This window comes from Apus apus, chromosome 10 (genome assembly GCF_020740795.1).
Source record: "Apus apus isolate bApuApu2 chromosome 10, bApuApu2.pri.cur, whole genome shotgun sequence".
Classification (NCBI taxonomy): domain Eukaryota; kingdom Metazoa; phylum Chordata; class Aves; order Apodiformes; family Apodidae; genus Apus; species Apus apus.
The window spans coordinates 7,949,355-7,968,681 of NC_067291.1; the positions used below are offsets into that span (position 1 = coordinate 7,949,355).

The 19,327-nt window shown below is 44.3% G+C and overlaps 1 protein-coding gene across 1 annotated transcript in view; it reads left to right on the forward strand.

Moving 5' to 3' along the window:
• The first annotated feature begins 1,976 nt into the window (after positions 1-1,976).
• Positions 1,977-19,327, forward strand: part of RFX7 (regulatory factor X7) — a 49,793-nt gene continuing 32,442 nt past the window's right edge. The window contains exon 1 of the mRNA XM_051628254.1: positions 1,977-2,376. Coding sequence (XP_051484214.1) covers positions 2,231-2,376 — 146 coding nt within the window. The 5' untranslated portion in view covers positions 1,977-2,230. The remainder of the gene's footprint in view (positions 2,377-19,327) is intronic.

Consider the following 19,327-nt stretch of genomic DNA (forward strand, 5'->3'; position numbering starts at 1 on the left):
AAGAGGTGGATTGATGGTGAGATATGAGAGTACAGACACAGCTTTTGAGGCCCACTGACCACTTCCACCACAAAAATGCAACCTAGGCGTCTAGCCCACTTATTTAATCTCTGTGCCAATTTAATCACATTCTGCCCTAAAACACCTGGTGTGATTACAGAGAGGTGGTGGCAGCCCTGGGGTGCCAGCCTGTGCCTGGCATGGCAGATTTTGCAGAAGAGATGTGGCTGATTTATTTTTTGGTCATAGGATGCCCATACAGCTGTAAATAAGTGTGATTACAATTTGACATAGCTAGGAACTAAATTAATGAGTAATAAATAATAAATTTGTCTTCCAACTGCCGGTTTAGACAACAAAACACTGAAAGAATGTTTTTCCAATTTATTGTAATGGCCTATGATCCTGCAATCATGATACACATCTGTTGAACTTCATTCTGATGTGTAGGCCCATTGATTTCAATCTGGGACCGATAAAAATGCATGGGCCAGAATATTTTAAGGGCTGGGATCCCTACGGGTAAAGTTCTGGCCAGTCAGACTTCAAAGCATCCAACAAAAGTTCTCAACAGGGACATCCCTGGCTGTGTTGACACAATTGTTATTAATTGAAAATTGCCACAAAACTAGAAATATCACCAGGACATTCACTTTTATCTTCCTGTCCGAGTTTACGTGCATATTGATACAGTTTTCCTGCAAAAAGCATAGTGGTCAGGGATTTCAAATTGATTAGTTTTCTGTTTACCTTGGATTACAATTTTTATGTGTATTTTACTCTCCTGTTTTGGGTGCCCTTCAAAAATTTCCAATTAAAGTTAAAAAAAATGCTTTTAATAAGAGGCAGGAACAAGAGAGCTTAGTTTTTGTGGTCCTGGTGAGCGGTTTTGTAAGAAGAAAATCACTGTCATTGTCATAGCCATAAATATTCTGAATTTGGAACAGTGGAAACGTAAGTGAAGATTTATTTTCGTCAAGTTTCGCTTTGGTTGGTGACATGCTAATTTACAAATACTCGTATCCTAAGTTTAGCAATGCCGTGTTTCCATGTGTGTATTTACATATTTAGTCGTCTTCAGGCCCACGTTTTCTGTGACCAGCACAGGCCAGAAGTCATCCCTTTATCCTTGCGTACCTCCCTCAGAAAGGGTACCTGCGTCCCCACCCGACCCCCGCCCGCTGCCCCAGCAGGCTGAGCAGAAAAACTGAGGATTCCCGTCGGAACACTGCCAGATTTGGAGTGACTGGGAAGCGAGGGGCAACACAGGGGCAGCTCGAGCCGTCTTCGCTGTGCACAGCAACGCGGGGTGAAGGCCTGCGGTACCAATGGCACCACGGCCCCGCTCGTGTCCAGGGGACGCGTGAGAAGGCTGAGGGCGAGGGACGGCCCGGCCTGACACTGCTCCGTCTTGACGGCTGCTTCCTCAGGGATGTGTGAGCACTGAAGAATTCATCTATTTATTTATCTTTTTCCACCGACGAGCGCTCCAGAGCTCTGCCCGCGCGGGGAGGCGGGGGGGATGCCGGCAGCGCCCCGGGCGGTGCAGGCGCTGATGTAACGCTGCCGCAGGAGCGGGCTTCACGTGTCTCCAGTGTGCAGCTCCGCGCCCGCCGCACCCTACCGAAATCACGCGCGTTTACGTGTGTCCGATCTTTATGTCTGTAAGAAAACCGTACGCACACACAGAGGTGTCACTTTCGCCGCCGGCGCGCAGGGGGCCCACCCTCTCGGAGCGGGCCGCGGCGGGAGCCGCGCACCCCACCGCGCGGCGCGGGCCTGCAGGCCCCGGCCCGGGGCCCTCCGAGGGGCCGCCCCCCGGCCCCGGCCCCGGCCCCGGCCCGGCTTGCCGCCGGCGGCCGCGCCCCCGGCCCCCTCCCCGGCGGCGGCGCGGGGCGGCCCGTCTGCTCGGGCAGTGCCGAGCCTGCGCACTCGGCGCCCGGGCGGGCACGGCGGCCGCGGGGCGAGGAGCGGCGGCGCGGGGCGGGCCGGGCCAGGTGCTGCGAGGCGGGGGAGCGCGGAGCGACCCTGCGCGGGGGCGGCGGCGGAGGCCGGGCCGCCATGCGCCGTGCCGCGGGCCGGGCTGGCCATCCTGCGGCGTAGCTGCGGGACGCGGCTCGGCTCTCCGCCCGTGATGTCCCCCGGGCAGCAGGGGAAGGCGACTCACTCGAGGGCTGCGGCAGAGGCCTAGTGCGGCCAGCTCCGCTCCGCGTTCCCGCTGCCGCGCCCCATGGCCGAGGAGCAGCAGCCGGAGGGGCAGCCGCCGCGGCGGCTGGCCGGCACCCCCGCGCCCGGCGGGGCCCTGCCGTCCCTGGTGCCGGGGCTGCAGGGCGGCGAGGCCAGCGCGCTGCAGCACAAGATCCGCAGCTCCATCTGGTAAGGGCCGGGCCCCGCCGCCGGGCCGCCCGGCTCGGCTGCACCTCGGGCCTGGCCGGGGTGCGGGGGGCGCCGCGGGGGTCGGGGAGGGGGGGGGGGGGCGCGGCCCCTTTGTGCGGGGAAGCGCGGAGCCCCGCGGAGCCGCCCGCGCCCTCCGCCCCCCCCCCCCCGGGCGGCCGTGCGGAAAACACGCGTGGCTGGGGCAGGTGAGGCGGTGGGAGGGCCGGGGCTGCCGCCGCGCCCGGTGCTTGTTATTTTCCAGGAATGAGGCAGCCTCCGTGTGCCGGGGCGGGCGGGCGGGTGAGTGAGTGGTGCTGCCTGCCTGTGCTCGGCGATAATCGCAGTTACCCAGCGGCTCTGCTCGGACGGATGGTACAATCTCACCTGCTGAAGGCATTTTAATTAGTCCACATCTTACACAGCCCTCGGGTTTTATGCCTTTGTTGTTGTTGTTTCTGTTTTCCGCGTTCACACGAGACCCCCAGCACAGGGTGTTGATGCAGCAGGGAATGCAGAGCGGTTGCAGTCAGGGTGCATTTTTCCAGCCTCCCTGGAAACCTCTGTTCTTCTGAGTTTCCAGTCTGGTAATTGAAATGCAATTCTGTCTGAAACTTGTGACGGTGGTTTGCAAGTTCCTGCACAGGAATCCAGTTTTGTTGTTTTTTGTTCTTCAAAAAATTAAAACAACATCCATAATAAATTTAAATCTTACTTAGGAATATTTATTTTGTGTGCATTTGGGGGAAAGAGATAAACTGAGTTTAGGTTGCCCTGAAAATAAAATACCCTGTTTTAAAAAAAAATATCTGCAGGAGGCTGTCACCTGCAGCATTTATATTTCGTGTATGTTTTTAAAAGCTGCTTTTGGCTGAGGGGGATGATAAAGTATTTTGAAAGTTGGCAGCTGTAAATATAGGTTACTCAATATATGTTTTCCTTTATATATACCCGCCAAACATATTTTTAGATACATCTAGTCATCCTAATAAAAACATACTGCTCTAGCTTGCGCATTACTTTATTCTATAGTTAGATTTTATGAATTGATGTAGCCAGAAAAGAAAGGGAATGTGAATATGATTTTACCTTCAGATTTTTCTGTTGAATGGCATACTGAAACTGCATTTATAGTTTGATTGTTGGTTGTTTTTTTTATTTAGACAGTAAATAGTAATTCATTGTCCTTAATGCACACTTGCTACCTTTTGTTTTGGTTTTCTCTGCAATGTGACCTAGAGAAGGAATATGAACTGCAGAATTTCCTGTCTGTTTACCTCATGAAATCTTCACACCCTCCTAATTTATTGTGGTATTTAATGATGGCCTTTTTATATTTTCTTCTCTTTCCATGAACGTGCTCCTTGGAAATGAGCCTCACAGAGCATGTTTACATTGCATTCAGATTAGGTATCATGTCCAAGTTGAAGACAAAATGGCTACTAAGTAAAACCTTTGCTTTTAATACCGGTTTCCTTTTCAAGGAAAGGGCACATCTGTTAGCCTTGCAAAGGAGAGCTGCTTATTTGATTCAGGTAAAGTTGATGAGTAGCTGGAGCCCACGTTTGGTGCGAAGGAATGCAGTGTTTTGCCTGATGTAAATGGCTTGCCTGGTGCCAAGTGCCTGTGACCAGCAGAGGTTTTGCCAGCACCTTGCAGCCCTGTTTCCTGCTACCTTCACAGGCATTCCTTCCTTGATACCTTCTTCCTGCATGGGGCTGGAACTTCCCTGCTGCTTTCAGGCAGTATCCATTCCCTGTGGGTTAGACTGTTGAAATGCAGTATTTGAAGATAAGGGTTGTGTTTTTTTTTTTAGTAAGAAAACCTTTGCTTTGATATCTTCAAATCTTTTGTCTTGCACTACTAGAAATTCTCTGTGTTGTGATTAAGCAGTCTTCAGTTGAGGCTGGAGTTTGTTAATTTGCATCTTCATGTAGATGCGGTGGTTGTTTTTGGGCAGCAAGGATGCAGAGCATTGCCAGGGACGTCATGCACGCTTCACTTGGAGTGAACAGTGGAGTGACTCCTGTAGTTGCAGTCTCAGATCCACTTATTCTGTCCAGTGGGTGCTGTGTGCTGGTGATGGACAAACAGTGGGAGAGATTGTGGAGGGCTGCTGGTGAAAATGGCAGTGCTTGGTTGTTAACAGAACGAGGTGTAACGTGCAGAAGAGAGCTTCCTCTTTTCTGCCTTCCTCCCTCCTCCTCCCCTCTTCCCCTGCTGTGCCAGTTGTGCATGCTGGCAGGTTGGTGCCTTCAATTCCTGCCTTGCTTCCCAAGGGGTTTAGTACATTTAGATTAGTACTCTTCTGTATCTTTTACCCCTCTACATTTTCCTTTTTCGGTTGCATGTTTTTAGTTAATTTTGTGTGTTTGTTTTTGTTTTTCAAGAGTTTCAATCTTCAGATTATGTTGTCAATGAAGATAGTAGTTAGCAAAATATAGCAGCTACTCAAATACTGGACTTGAGGATCACAAACAAGTCTGTGCTTGTCCTTCCACTGTACATGCAAATATAAATATAGTGTGTGATGCAGGCCTCAAGCGGGGCAATGAGTTATCCATTATCTAAACTCATACTTCATTTATTCTGTTTATTAAATTAAAGTGTAGTTTGACAAAAGTAGCTCAAGTACTTGTGAACATGTGGAGTCCCTTAAAATGAAACAATAGGTCAAGTCCTTCTGGCTGAAATTGCAGGCACAGTCAGTGTATGTGCTTGCTACGAGTCCATTCAGTTTTGGGTTTTTTTTAATTGGGTTTTTGCATTTAAAGTGACCTTTAGTTTGGACTGAGGGAAGGGAAGATAAGAGTTACTTAGCTGTGCTTAAAAACAAATCAAGAAGTATTTTTTTGCATTATGACATTACATACAGGTATTTAACTGCTATTTGGTTACAACAATTGAAGTTCATCAGTGTCAAACTGTATTTTTTCCCTAACTGCCCCACTTGAACATATCCAGTAAAGTGGTGTCTGTTTTCAGTTCGTGTTGTGTATGTGAGTTGCTGAGCAGTTGGATGTATTCTTATGGTGTCGATGAAATGGGCAGAAATAATATTGGATGTCTTTTTCCCACTGATGGATTAGAAGTCTAGACGGGGAGAACATGTCTTTTGGAGCCTAGCCTGGCTGATTAGAGTCAGGTTGGGCGGGTTTGTAAATTGCCCTGGTCTTCACTGGACACTGGGCCTTAATCTGCCTGTTTTTATTTCCCTTCAGATTCATTAAAGCTTTCATATTTATTAATAGTTTGTGGTCCAGACATTAGAGCCTGAGGCAGAAGAACGCTCTAGTCAGCTGTCTGAGCATATAGACTAATGGAGTTTCAATTATTTTCATCTGGTGAGGGTGCTGTATTATCAAATGTGTGTAATTTGTATATGATGTTTCTATACCCAAACATGTTGCTTAAGACAGAGTCTACTCAATATTCTGTTAAGTTGCCAAGGAATATCTGGTAGCTGAAGACATCCAGTGATATACATATGTAAAAGCAGTGTGGCACAAGGATTGAGATGCAGAGATGACCAAGGGGGGAAGGTGTCAGCTGAGGATCTGCTCACACTGGCATGAAAGAAAAAGACCAACAGTTCTAGGCAATTTAATCCCTCTGCTCACTGTATTAATCTAAAATCCAGTCTGTAGCTGCAAATGAAGGAACGGACGGGTTTGTTTTCCTGTTCACTGTTGCGAGTAACTGGTGATGATTCTTCAATGAGTACTTGTTTACTGTTGTAATAGTAATCTGGTGCCTGCATCTGTGCATGAGTTGGCCCCAGCTTCTTTCACCTTGCCTGCATCTCAGCTTTTTTTGTCCTAAAGGCATCTGTTAGGATTTGAATATAGTAATTCTGCTCAAGAGATTAATTTATCTCCTCTGCAGTATCTCATGTAAACTGAGCTGAGGACCAGGCGGTGTGGAGTGGAGAACACAAAGCATTGTTTTTGCAGCCATTTCAGTTGGATATGGGTGTGGGGTTTGGATCCATAATTTTTTTTCTTCAAATCTCTCTCTTAGCTAGAAGTTGTATTGGAAAACCACATGAGCTAGGCTGGGCAGTGCCAAAATTATATGACTTGAGGCCCAGTTTGTCTCATATTGAAGGGGGAGTAGGAGGTGAATTGTGCCTTTGTTAGTTTGGGGCTTTTGGTATCATGCTAGAAAACCAAATTAGCTGAGTGAAACACCAATATTTTCTGATCTTTGGAAGACACTGTTGTTTCTTAGGACTTGCATCATTTCTGCTCTTTCCTGCAGTTGCATCCATCACTCCTCATTAGGCATTGTCAGCAAGCGTGGATCGTCATTTAGCTGTTGGCAGAGCCAATGTTCTGCAGTTTGGAAAATGCCATTGAGATTTTTCATAATAGGAATTGCTACTAATTTGCATGGTTGGGTCAGCAGAAAAAAATGATTGACAGTCTTGATATTTTTAATAAAATACCTGGCAATGAAGAGGGAACCTTAAGGGGTACTAGTTTCAGGCTCTTTGCAAATGCAGGTGTGAATATCTTTCTGGTCGTTTTCTTCTCCAGTGGAAATTCCTGTGACACCTTTTATGTATGTTTTTAAAAAACAGGTCCCTTGAGTCAGGTTGAATTAATCCGTAGACCAATCCTTCTGCATTTACTGTCAGTTTTCCGTAGTTTGGAAGAGGGAGGCAGGGAATTAGAGGGAAAAAAAACCCAAATGTCTGTATTTTGTTAAATGGTCTTTCAAAACTGAGTGGAGAAGTGAAAATTTCCTGTAACTGGTGACAAATTCTTTGTGGTTATTCTGTGCCCCCAACTCAGAATCCACCAGCCACCATTCCTTTCTTCATCCTCATTAGTTCATTGTTGGAGGTGGGAAACAAAACTTCCAATTCTTCAATAAAGGACTGCTAACTATTATGAGGAAGAGCTAATAATTATCATTGACAGTTGTACAGGATGCAGTTATTTCACTAAATCTGTGTAACATCAGGAGTGTTTTTACCTGCTTTGAAAAAGTACTTTGAGCTCCTCAGCTAAGAGATGATGTGTAAAACTGCAAAAGTTTCTTGTCACTAACCCAGTTTTTCCTGTCTCTGTGGTTCCATTGTTTACAGGTGATGGTGAGACTTGCCTGTCCTGAATGTTTTTCCTGATTTAGTGTATGAGCAGTCAAATACATTGGAAAAAAAACTGAGCTGTGGACCATATTTTAGAGTGATTCTTGATGATATCAGGGAAGGTCAGCCTTCCTTGGGCAAAGCATTTAGCAGCATGTCCTTCTCCTTCACACTCTGCTTCTCCAAATGGATAGGAACAGAAAGTGGAATTTGTTTGACTCCATCTATTTCTGTATGAATTGGTCAAGGTAGCTCCCTTGTAGCCATTGTGAAGAAAAATGCACTTCTGATGTGAGGGACATCTCCTCAGGAAGATATTTCCATAAAACAGTCTATCTGGTCACTTTATGTTCCTGTTTCTCTGTAATTGTAAACAAATTCTAAACTGTATGCCGGGATGTAACCATCTGTGTTGCGGATCCCTTGAATTGGGTGAAATAAATCCTACAGCATTTGCCACTTTTCCAAGTTGACTTATTTTCCTGGAGCATGGCTGCTCCATCCCTTCCATGGGTTGTTTTGGAGATCTTCCATTCCCTTGAACAAAGTCCAGGTACTCCCTTTATCTATTACTACACATTCCTGTACAGAGGAAGCACTCCTTTTTGGGGGAAACCCCCCTGGAAGAATTCCTTCTCACCAAAGTGGATTAAAAAAGCATTTACTATTCTGTGCTGGCATGCACCCCCTTGCCTTTGGGAAAGCCTTCCTCCATGCCACCGGGAGCGGGCAGGTCAGTGGCCACAGCACTTGGTGCCAGATCAGCCTGGGAGGAGAAGCAACTTCCCAAAATGGGACATGGCCACCACGGTGGTGGAGTTTCTAGGTCAGCAGGTGTAGAAGCCAGTTTGGTCTGCAGGCATTTTTGTAAGGTTAGAGAATAAACCTGAATAAAATGAATGCTGACCTTTATGTAACCTTTTGAGAATGGAGTTGAGGTTTTATTGAATATCCTGGCTGCAAGTTGGACAGAATAGCTTTGCAAGAAAAAGATCTTTGTAACTCTCCTTTTAGGAAGAGTGGAATTTTCAGTCTTGCTCATAGGTTTTGTTTTCTTTGCTTCTTGAAGCAATAGAATCTAATAAAGTATATGAGGGGGAAAACAATATTCAAGTATTAAAAGAATTGGTTAAGTTTTAATGCTGTTCATTTAAAATGCATAGGAGAGCATTAAATTGTTGACTTCACAGCATCAAATGTATGCAGTTCCTTATTTCATCATCATTTTTTACTTTCCACTGCAGGAGTTCCCTTTGCTGAAGCAAGTCAGATGGTGTGACATTGTGATTCAGAGCAGCATTTCTAATGAGTTCTTAATAAGCACAGAATTGCAGGATTGTCATCCCAGGCCTCCATAGCTGGGTTGCTTGCCATTTTGGGCAATTCTGCTTGATTTGCATGTGTCTGTATGTCATTGGTGAGTAAGAATCCAAATTTGTATCTGAAAAGAACAATTGGGGGACCCCCCCAATTTTTTTTTTTCCTGGATGCCATATAAGTTAATCAGAAGAAGATTCTGTAACTGGATGAGATGACAGTACTGCTCGGGTTTGGGTGATCAGATTTGTACTGAAGCACTGATTAATCTTTTAATTAATTTGGGCTTGGGGTGGTTTTGTTAGTCTTTTTTTCTTTGTGTGTGTAGATTTGAGAGCAGGGGTTGAGCTAAATGTTTTTATACAGATCCCGTAACTTATGTATGTTGCCTTCTCTTGTTACTCTACTCTGCTGCTTGCCAAACAGAAGTATTTGGAGAAGGGCCAGAGCTGCAAAATTCAGATCAGGATCCAAATTTGGATTTTTGGTTCAAGCCTTTCTAATATCTAGTATTACAAAGCCTCATATATAGATAAGGAACTCCTTATTTTTAACTGCACGGTTGAGGAGATGAAGGTAACTTTCTAGCTTGCCTCCAGAGCAGTCCAGGTAGAATCCGGGACTGTATGTTTGAAAAGTTATTGACAGGTGGTGCAAAAAGTAAATGGAATAGATGAAAATGCAGTGCCCTGACATCAGAAAGAGCCCAGCCAAAAGGCCAGCACATCTTGGTACTTCCAAGCCAGTGAGAAGAATCTCCTAAATACATCTAAGAATTCTGGAAGTGCTGGGGTGTTTTCCTTCAGATTTCTGGGAATTTTGAGGTTTTGATTTGTTTTGTTCTAAATGGGGTTAGCCAGTATCTCAATTTTAATACTTTCTTGATTTAATGGAAAAAGGATTATCTGTCATCAAGTAGGATGCTCGTTATCAGCTGCTGTGCCGTCAACAGGCTTTCAGTAAGCTGCGATGTGTTTTCTGGCTGTTGAATGTTTAATCATTAAGACAGTGGAAAAAACATTGAAAACTTCCTAAATGTTTTCCCTGTTGCTTGTTTTTAATTGCTTGTGATTGCATTGTACCAGTCGAAGGGTGGGGGGGGGGCGGGTGTTGCTGCAGGTGGGACTAGGGATGGGGATGGTCTGTGTGGGTGGGACCTGCACCCTGGGAGTCCTGGTGGAGGAGCTCCCATGGGTGGCAGACCCAGGCTTTTGCTTTTGGACCTGCTTGGCACTGCACCTAGTGAGTGGTCTAGTCTTTATCTATTGCTACCTGAGCAGTTTTCTTTTTTCTAACTATAGCCACACCACGTAGTGCCATGTGTGGCAGTTGTGGAGGTAGGAAATGTGTTTATGGTTGTGGGTCTCTCACATACCTGTGCTCCTCCAGACCAGTGGGTCCTCCTTAGCTTTTCTCTGGAGCTGGCTGGGGATGGTCTCACTTAACAATTGTCAGGTACTTCAAGTTTGGGAAGAAAATCTTGTTCCTGGGAAGAACTTGTTTGTTAAATGAGGCATATTTGTGTCTCCCCCTGAGAGGAAATTTGTGGTTAAATGTCATGGTCCATGATTTATGGCAGTCCTTTTTGATGGATGGTCTCACAGGCATGGAGGCAATCCATATTTCTTAGTCAAAGATTCGTAAGTGCCATTATAAGGTTGTTGGGACTCCTGCCAGTGAAAAAGTTGGATTTCACGGGACAGCAGTCTGTCTCCTACACTGTTCTGATGCAGATGCTTTGTGCTTCTCACAGTGTTCCTCAATGAAAGGTAAATGATCCCTCTGTGATCCTTGTGCTGATTATATGTAAGTCAGTAGCTGCAGGTGAGGCTGACTGGCCAGCCCTCAGCCCTTGTGTGAAAGCTGCAACTCTTTATGCTGCAGTGGGACTGGCTGAGGTAAAGACCAAAACCAATTTTGAGTTAATCTTGCAGGAGTCAGAGACATGCCACAGGAACCCTTTATCCAAGCTCCGATGAAGTACGGTGTCTCTTTCATTAAGGGTACATAAAAATTGTGCCTATTTCTTTATGGCTTGATTTTATTTATTTACTTTTTTAATTAAGCCTGCTAGGGTTATAAATGATGAGCTGTGTTAGAACCTACAGTTGCTGTTAGTGGTCATGTAAACTAAATAAATTAGCTGATATTTAAAAGACAATGAAATTACTGGCAGTAATCACAAGCTGCACACCTGGAACCACAGTGTGCTGAAGAGCTAAGCCAGCTTTTGGCTCCAGGAGCCTGCTCTGCAGAATTACCTTCATTATGCTTGATTTCAGTGGTATAGTTGAATGATTAACTCATAAAAAGTTGAGAAATAAATTGGCAGCTGAGAGGAAAGTGTATTTGCCTCTTCCATTCAACACGAGTGAACTGGGATTCACAGATCTAGTTTTAAAAGTATGGAAAGGGATGCTTTGAACAGAAATTATCAGTTGTATTTAACAACTAGAGATAGTTTACTGAGTAAAGTAAAAAAACTCAAGTAATCAACAAATGTGTGAAGACATAAGAAAAATAACTTTATTTTTCTTTTTACAGCAGTTTGGAAATGCTGCTTTGTGTGTTTAATTGCATCAGGCAAAAGTGCGTCTAAATACTGTTTGTAGTGACATTTCAGTTAAAAATTAATCATGTAAGTAATAATTTTATAATGCAAAAAATACTGAAATGCTGACCCTGAAGATTTGGTAACCTGTATAATTCAGTCCCTGATCCATGAAGCAACTTGGACAACTATCTCGATTACTTCTGAGGAGAAGCAAGGTGTCTGATTACCCTGTAGATATCTGCTTAAATGTACACTATGAGTAGTTGTATTTACTGGTTAATGCCAGCTAAAAAGATGGTAATACCCTTTCTCAGTCTGGAAATAAAAATTAAAACAAGATAATTTTTTTGTTTTGTTTTGTCCCTGTAAGTTTAAGCAGTCCCCATTTAGCTTTCATTGCACATATCCCTGTGGACTGCATCCTTTTCTCACTAGAAGCTTAATTCTCTTGGATGAATTAAGAACATGAGGTTCATTTACCATCATGGTTTGTACATTCAAGTCAGTGAAACTTGTATCTTAATTGAAAACCAAAATTCAGATTGTGTCTACAGTGGTTCAGTGTGTGGAAACCCTCTCTCTGTGAACACTTAGACACACATGGATGTACTGGGATGTTGTCGATCAGTAGCTCCAGCTGTTCAGTGTGAAAATATTTATAATGGGTGTTTGCAGTGCAGGACCTAATAATTGTTATTTGTCACTTCACAGCAATTTTTGTCACTTCAGTGATAATGAAGTTTTCTGAATACTTGAAATACCAATAACTTTGTGGCACATTAGGCCCTGTGTAAGATCAGGAGGTAGCTTGAGTACGTTGTATTTTTCTCCTCAAGGTGGTCCTTCCTAAATTGTCAGAGTCAGAAAAGTGAGCTGCAGCTTTGGCTTGATTGGTTCTGCTGCTCAGTAAGGGAGTGGCAAAGCAGCATATAGTTCACCTTGAAAATGGAAATCAAACTGTGTTAATCATCAGGAAAAGACATTTTCATTCCCTTAGTGCAGACATCTGCTCTCCCACTGGCACATTTATGCATGATGTGGTTCACAGGAATGAAAATCCAGACCAATCAATGCTGTGGTGCTCTTAGACAGTGTCTCCTTCTGGAAGGACTCATAAGACAAGTCATTGTGGGTAACATTAGTGTGAGACTTTTATGCAGGCATAGCTCAGTAAATTGTTAGATGCTGAAAGATGTTAGCCAGTTACCTGCTGCAGCCTACAGATGAATTTCACCATCATGGTTACCTGGGTGAATGGTACTGTAGGAGCTTCCTGTCTACATTGGTCTTAAATATAGTTCCCTGCTGCTGTGATTTTGAAAAGGCAGAAGTTTAATGCAGCTTTTCTGAAATCTGTTCTAGATTTAATCAAGAACAGCCATTTCTGTTTCTGACTGTTCTACTAAGAAAGTTGTGGTTTAACTCTGCAGTTCCCTGGGATGTTTCAAATGGACGTATTCTGAATAATGAATCCATGCAGGTGTTCCTTAAATTGTTATGATGGGGTGCTAAATTCAGTGACCTGCCTGGCTGTACCAGGACAGGTCACATGCCCTCCACTATGTTTTTAAAAGAAAACAATGACAATATGAAAACTTCTAAAATAGATACCAAAATGCTTACGGACAATGCTGTGCCTGCAAAGCAGATGTGTTATTTACTTACTTTGAGAAAGGCTAAGTCCTCATTTTTTTGGGTGCCATCCTCCCCAGTTGCCTACAGAAGTAGGATGAGGTGGCAGAGCCAGGCATAGCACAGTTTGCCTTCGAGAAGCTGCCTGCATACATCGTCCTCTGAGGTGGTACTGCACCCTAAAATTGTGAGGTCAGATGCCTGCTCTTCATAATTTCCATTCATAAATTAGGTTTTAGAGGAAATAAATACTCTGATAGATTCCCTTGTTGATTCATCACAGCTGTAGAGGCAGCCTTGTGGTGAAGGAGGAGGCAGTGGATGGAGTGAAGGTGACTGAGTGACTGATGCTCGTCTGCCCTATGCTTGTAGTTTCTGCAGTGCTGGCAGAGGAACTTCTGTCCTGGCTGCTGTGAAGCTGTGCAGACCTGAGGGATACCTCAGCCCGAGAGCTGCTAAACATCATCTTGGGTTGGAGAAACTGGTCCTGCAGTGCAGGCTCATGCAAGGTGCTCATTTGACACAGTTAAGCTACCACCTAGGAGTGCATGCAGTTGTGTTCAAACCCAGCTTTGTAGGTACAAACTGAAGTAGGTATGAACTTACACAGGTTTAACTTAATTAACTTTTGTGCAGTTTTAATTTTAAGGAAGTGCAGCTTACAGGTTTAGACAAGCTCTTGAGTCTGCAAGTAAGCTAAAGTTCACCTGGATTGCAGGCCAGGGGAACTAGAACTTTCCAAAATAAATCCTTGAGAATTAGAGTAGCACGTGTTTGTAACTTTTCTGAAGATCCTATTTTAGCAATTAAAACAATTTTAAAAGATGCCATTAGGATTTATTTTTTTTTTTACCCCTGTGGGAAACTGTTCTTTTCTTCCCCCCCAGTACCGGCTTGCAACAACCCCCAGAAACAGGGCGTGGAAAACTGATGGGTTATACTGCTTTAGTACTCAATGAACTGACCTTTGAGGTAGGCAAAAGACTTCTGGTTACTTGCAGCTTTTTATTTGCAGAGACCAGGCAATTTCTTTGCCTAGAGTGGGTTGCAGCTGGGATGCAGAGGTGAGTGAGAAATGTCCCAGGGTGCAGGTGCAAGGCTGAAGGATGGAGACCTGAAAGAACCTGTTGCAGCTGAACAAGGAAGGGGAATTTTTGAGATGGGAGGTTGTATGGCTGTCACCATTAGGCAGCAGTGCATCCTGCGTTCAGCTTTTAAATTTTCATCTCCAAAAAAATCAAGGACTGAAGCAGGGTTATGGGATGTGCCAGTGGGCAGTGTGGCACAGGTCAGGGAGAGAAGCTGTGGCAGCGAAGCCATCTAGCATGAAACAGGTGATCGTTTTAGTAGGCAGATGCTTGGAGGGTGCTTGTAGATACTCAGGACATTACTCAGCATGAGGAAACCTAAGAGGTTGCAAGGATTGCATTCCCTGGGAGTTACCAAGGTCAGCACTTGGATACAGGTTCCTCAAGTGGAAAAAAGGGTGCATAGGAGCTGTGTGGTGGACAGCTGTAAGAGGAAAGGGAGTGAGGAGGAGGAATGCAGACGTCTAGAGATTGGGGCAGAAGTGGAGGTAATAGGATATTGCAAACAGCATTGGGCTAGATAAAGGCTGGATTTGTTTGCAGAAAGACTGGCTGATGCCTATGGGTGAACTGTTCAATATGGAGGGGAGAGATGTATGTTGGTGGCAGGGAAGAGGGACAAAGCATGGGTCAGTGAAACCCTGTGGGTTAAGCTGAACCTCCCTAGTGCAGCATCTTTGAAGGGCCACCCAGCCCCTTTGCATCCCTCAAAATATATCTCTGCTTCATAGCGTGTCAGGTCCCAGGGAGCATTGAGCACAGAGTGTGGTGTGAAGGCTGGGGCTCCTTTCCAAGCTGACAATGGAACACCTGCAGCTGTTGAGCCTGCATGTGTTGGAAAAGGGATGGCTGTTTGGGGTGTCCAAGTACTGGCTTGTCTTGGTGGGACCTGGGCAGTGTGTGGGGCTCAGTGCTGGGCTTGGCAGTGCTGGAAGGTCTGTTCTGCAGGCTGGTGCTCAGGACACAGCCCATAAAGGGCTTGGATAGGACTGGGTTGTGGCACTGCTAACCAGATGGTACCTTCTTGGGTACCAAGCGAGTAGGGTAGTGAAGAGGTACAACCAGTAAGCAAACTTGTTAACAGAAAGTAACTACGACACCTGTGGGTCATGGAAATGTCAAAGGAAATAATGAGAAATAAAGAAGACAAAACAGATCTTTTATCAGCAGGCTTAAATCTGCCATCCGGGCACCTCTGCCAGCATTGGAAAATGCATGTGTTAGGAAAGCATTGCTGTAGAGCTGCTGATACTGGGAGCTTTTATATTGGATTCGGCTGAGTTTTGTATAGCCATGTACAATAAACAGCCCTGTACAGATTTGTGCATTTATGGGTATGCATTAAACATAAGCAGAGTGTAGAACCATTCCTCTTTTCTTGTGAGTCTGAGTATTGTTGCACTTTGCTGTCAGCCATCTGTAGCCACCATTCCTGAAGGGAAGGGTAGCAGAGGGCCAGGTCTGTGTGCCCTGTGGCAGGCTGCAATGCACAGCAAGGTGCTGCCTTCCTCCTCCTTCTCTTCTTGGCTCTGCAGGCAAGGAAGTGGAATGATTTTGTGCATTAATGTTTTGTAGATGTGCTTTTTCCTCGCTTTTTCTTTTTTTTTTCTTTTTGTGTGTGTGTTTTGTGTTTTTTTTTTTTAATTTTTATTTTTAATAAGTACTGCTGAGGATTGTCACCCCTTTACTTTCACTAGGCATCTGTTCTTAGAACCATGTGGGAGAAAGGCTTAAGAAGAATGTCATCATGCTTTATAGCACCTTCAGCTCAGACCCCTTTGAAATACTAGCCGTAAGCAATCGTGGTGATAAGGCTTCTGCTGACCGTAGCTGAAAATACCACAGCAGATCTTTTAGCTATCTGTATTTAGAAGCAACCAAAGATTGATTTGTTTTTTCATAATTAGTTTTAAAACCAGAAGTTTTCATTGTGAAATATATGAGCTGTTATGATGGATGAGTTGCTGTTTAGCCACAAACCTGCCTATCTGGTCACTATCCATTCTTTCTGCTTTGAGTGGAATGTTACTTTAGATTAAGTTCTTACTCAAGCAGTCTTTTTTCAGGTCACTTTATTTCGATCACTCTGTGCTTCTTGTATTTAGCCTTTCTAGGCAATTGATCTTTGTAGACTGATCTTAGAACAATGTCCTGCAGTGCCTCATGTAGATTGTTATTAATAAATATAGGATGCAGCTCCTTTGAAGTCATATTATCTTCCCACATAATGTACAGAGGGCATCATATCCTTGGGATAGAGAATCCTGCCTGAATATAACAATATGCACTGATTTTAATGCAGAGCAATGCTTGAAAGAACCAGGGTAAGAGCTGTGTAAAAGCATTTTCTTTGTCTTGTAAGCGTTCATTAAAGTAACTTGTGGCAAAATACTGTATTTAAATAAATGTAAAAAAGCCTCAGGAACTTAAATGACTGTCTTATTGCTAGAATAGAGCACCTGGCAGTGTGTGGTTGTTGTAAGTTCTTCCCAGTTATTTTAAGAATTGTGGAACAAGCCTTTAATGTTGAATACAGCTAGATTTCTTCAGAGAGCTAAAAGCAATGTTTATAAACCTAAATTTCAGACATAGGTATTCTGATGTCTGCCAGCTAATTATTTCTTGGCAGTTTATTACAATGGGCTACATTTGAGACTTTGTAGTTTCATTAGCAGCCTTATTGTCCTTCTTTATTCAGCTGTTTGTATAGTTGGCGTTATTTAATACTCATAAAATCATCATGGTGTCAGAAATGGAGAGGGGATTTAATTTTTATTCTATATGAACTATTTTAGTTGCATTTATTTCAGTAGCAAGTGTTGAAGTCGTGCCTTTGACCAATTTTAACCTGCATTAACTTAAAACGTCATGGCATGCTGAACTTCTGCTTTCCTCAGCCCATGGTGCAGCATTGCTCCTTCCTGTGTCTGATGGGAAGCTGGGCTGGCTTCTTCCCTTTGGCGAGTACAAGGAGTTAGATTAGGTTACAGGGAAGATGAAACGGTTGCAGCTCACCCCTGTTGCACCGCTTTATTGGCTTGATGTGCTTGTTGCTCTCTTAATTTTGCTGAGAAGGGTGGTTTGACTGGAATTGAGGAGGCTGCCTCCAAGCTGTAAGAACCAGTATTTACCAATTGGTGAATATTTGCTTTGTTTACTTTTTGTGACCTGAGAGTTGGACACTTTTTGACATTGCCAGTGAGCACAACTCTGTGGCTATTTTTATGCTTCAGGGAAATAACAGTGCTTCATATGCTTCCAAGATGCAGTTATGGTCCCTGTGGCATTTCTCTGGAGTAAGACTATGTCACACATTTGCATATCGGAAGATTTCATTTGTCTTGTGTTAAATGTTTTGCTTCTGTTGGCTTATGTTTGCTCTGGGTTCAAGTGAAGGCCTTGTCTCTTTGGCACCGAGTTTTCCCCAGGGGAGAGGGCGGTGCAGGCAGGGATAGAGCCCCTAGGTGGCATCAGAAGCCACCTGATGTTAGGCTCCTTCGCGCCAGAGGGTGGGAAGTGCGGATGGGAGGGGAGCCCTGCGCGCCGGGATGCCAGGGCTGGCTGGCGGACATGCCCGGCTTGGGCGTGCTTTCCTTTCTTAGTAACCTGTGCTAGAAAGGCTCTTCCTCAATGAGCTGAGCAGTATAATATAGTCGACATTTCACTAATGCAAACATGCTTCAACCTTTTGCAGCCCTGCTTTCTAAATATTTAATTGAAATGCCTTTACAGCCATTTTACTTCTTTATCAACGTGAGCCAAGCCAGACAATGTAACATGGCATATGTTAAGATGTTAATTGAGTAGCAGCATGCATAGGCGGCTGGTTCATAATTTTCTCCTTAGATGATCCTTGGCTCCAGTTTAACGTTTCTTTGTGCTTCTGAATGGAAGGTTATATAAAGATATATTTAGAACTGTTAGTGTAAGAAAGAGAAGCATTAATTCAGTAAGATTAAGGGCTGAGTCCTGCAGGCACCACTGGGACACAGCACTTGTTGTGGTAAGGGTGTGATAATAGTACCTTTCTGGTAGTACCACTTACTGTAATAGGGCTGGTAATCCTTTTATTGACTGGCTCCTCACAGCATGCAGAGTAAATTGGTTGGTTTTTTTTTTTTTAGATGTTGCCTGATGTTGGCAGAGTTGTAGAAGAGATCAAATCTTTCCAAAAGGATGTGTGCTCAGTTTAATAATGACCCTCTCTAATGTGGTTTTCAGAAAGATGACTTTGCCAGAACTGTCACTGTTTGTATTTAGTAGTGGAGTCCAACTTGCTTTCCTTGGGAGCGAATGGAGTTTTCTGCAAGCAGCAAAGAGGCAGGAGTACACTACACAGGAAAAAATAGCTCCTGAGTGCTGCCAGCACCCAAATATCTCCTGTGCCTTGGAGACATGGGCCTGGCAAGTGCTGCCCTACCTTGTTGTTCAGAAGTTTGACAAACAACCCTCATAGATTGTGTGGGGTAGTGACTGATGCAGTGGGAAATGGAGGCTTCTCAGAACTGAATAATTTTTAAAAGGCCACATGGCCATTCTTCCTTGGCAGCTGGCTCTAGCTGCTGTCTGGGGTATCCTTCTCATATGGAAGGCTTGTTTTCAGGTATCTGGATAAAAATATTGGGGCAACAGTTGTCTCCATGCACCATTAGGGTCGTACAAGTGAGCAGTCGGTAGGTTTTCCTGTGGCTTGGAACATCCCCTGCTCCTGTTCTTTCACCAAAGCTGTGCTGAGTTTTTGCTGGTCTTGTGCTGACCTCCCAAGAGAAAAAACTTAAAGAGTTTTTTGATTTGGTTTTGGCTTATTTTGGAACTTCATAAACCTCCTCTCCCGGTTGATTGTGTGAGAGAGAATTGTCTGGTTTACTATCTGAGATGGTAACTAGTTAACACTGATGTTATAAGTAATTGCACACTGGTTTGCTTTCTAGTTGCAACTTTTCTTAAGGTGTCCCCTGTATCAGGTAATAATGTAACGTAAGCAGGAGCCCTGCAGGGGGGAACCTGCACTGTTGGGTCAGGAGTTGTATCCTGTCTTCATGATGTATGGCACAGCTGTTAGCAGTAATGGAAAGTGGTTCCTTTTCATAAATTGCATTAGAGTTTGGCAGAAAAAATGTTTTCCCTAGCCTGTCCAGAATGTACCAACCAGGCCAAACGCAGCTACAGAGGCTGTGTTCTGGAGGGTGTTCCAGTTAATGCAAATACTTGGCAGTCTTGGACTGAAGAGGTTACAGAGTATCTGTGGCAACTTCACTGATGGTGTGA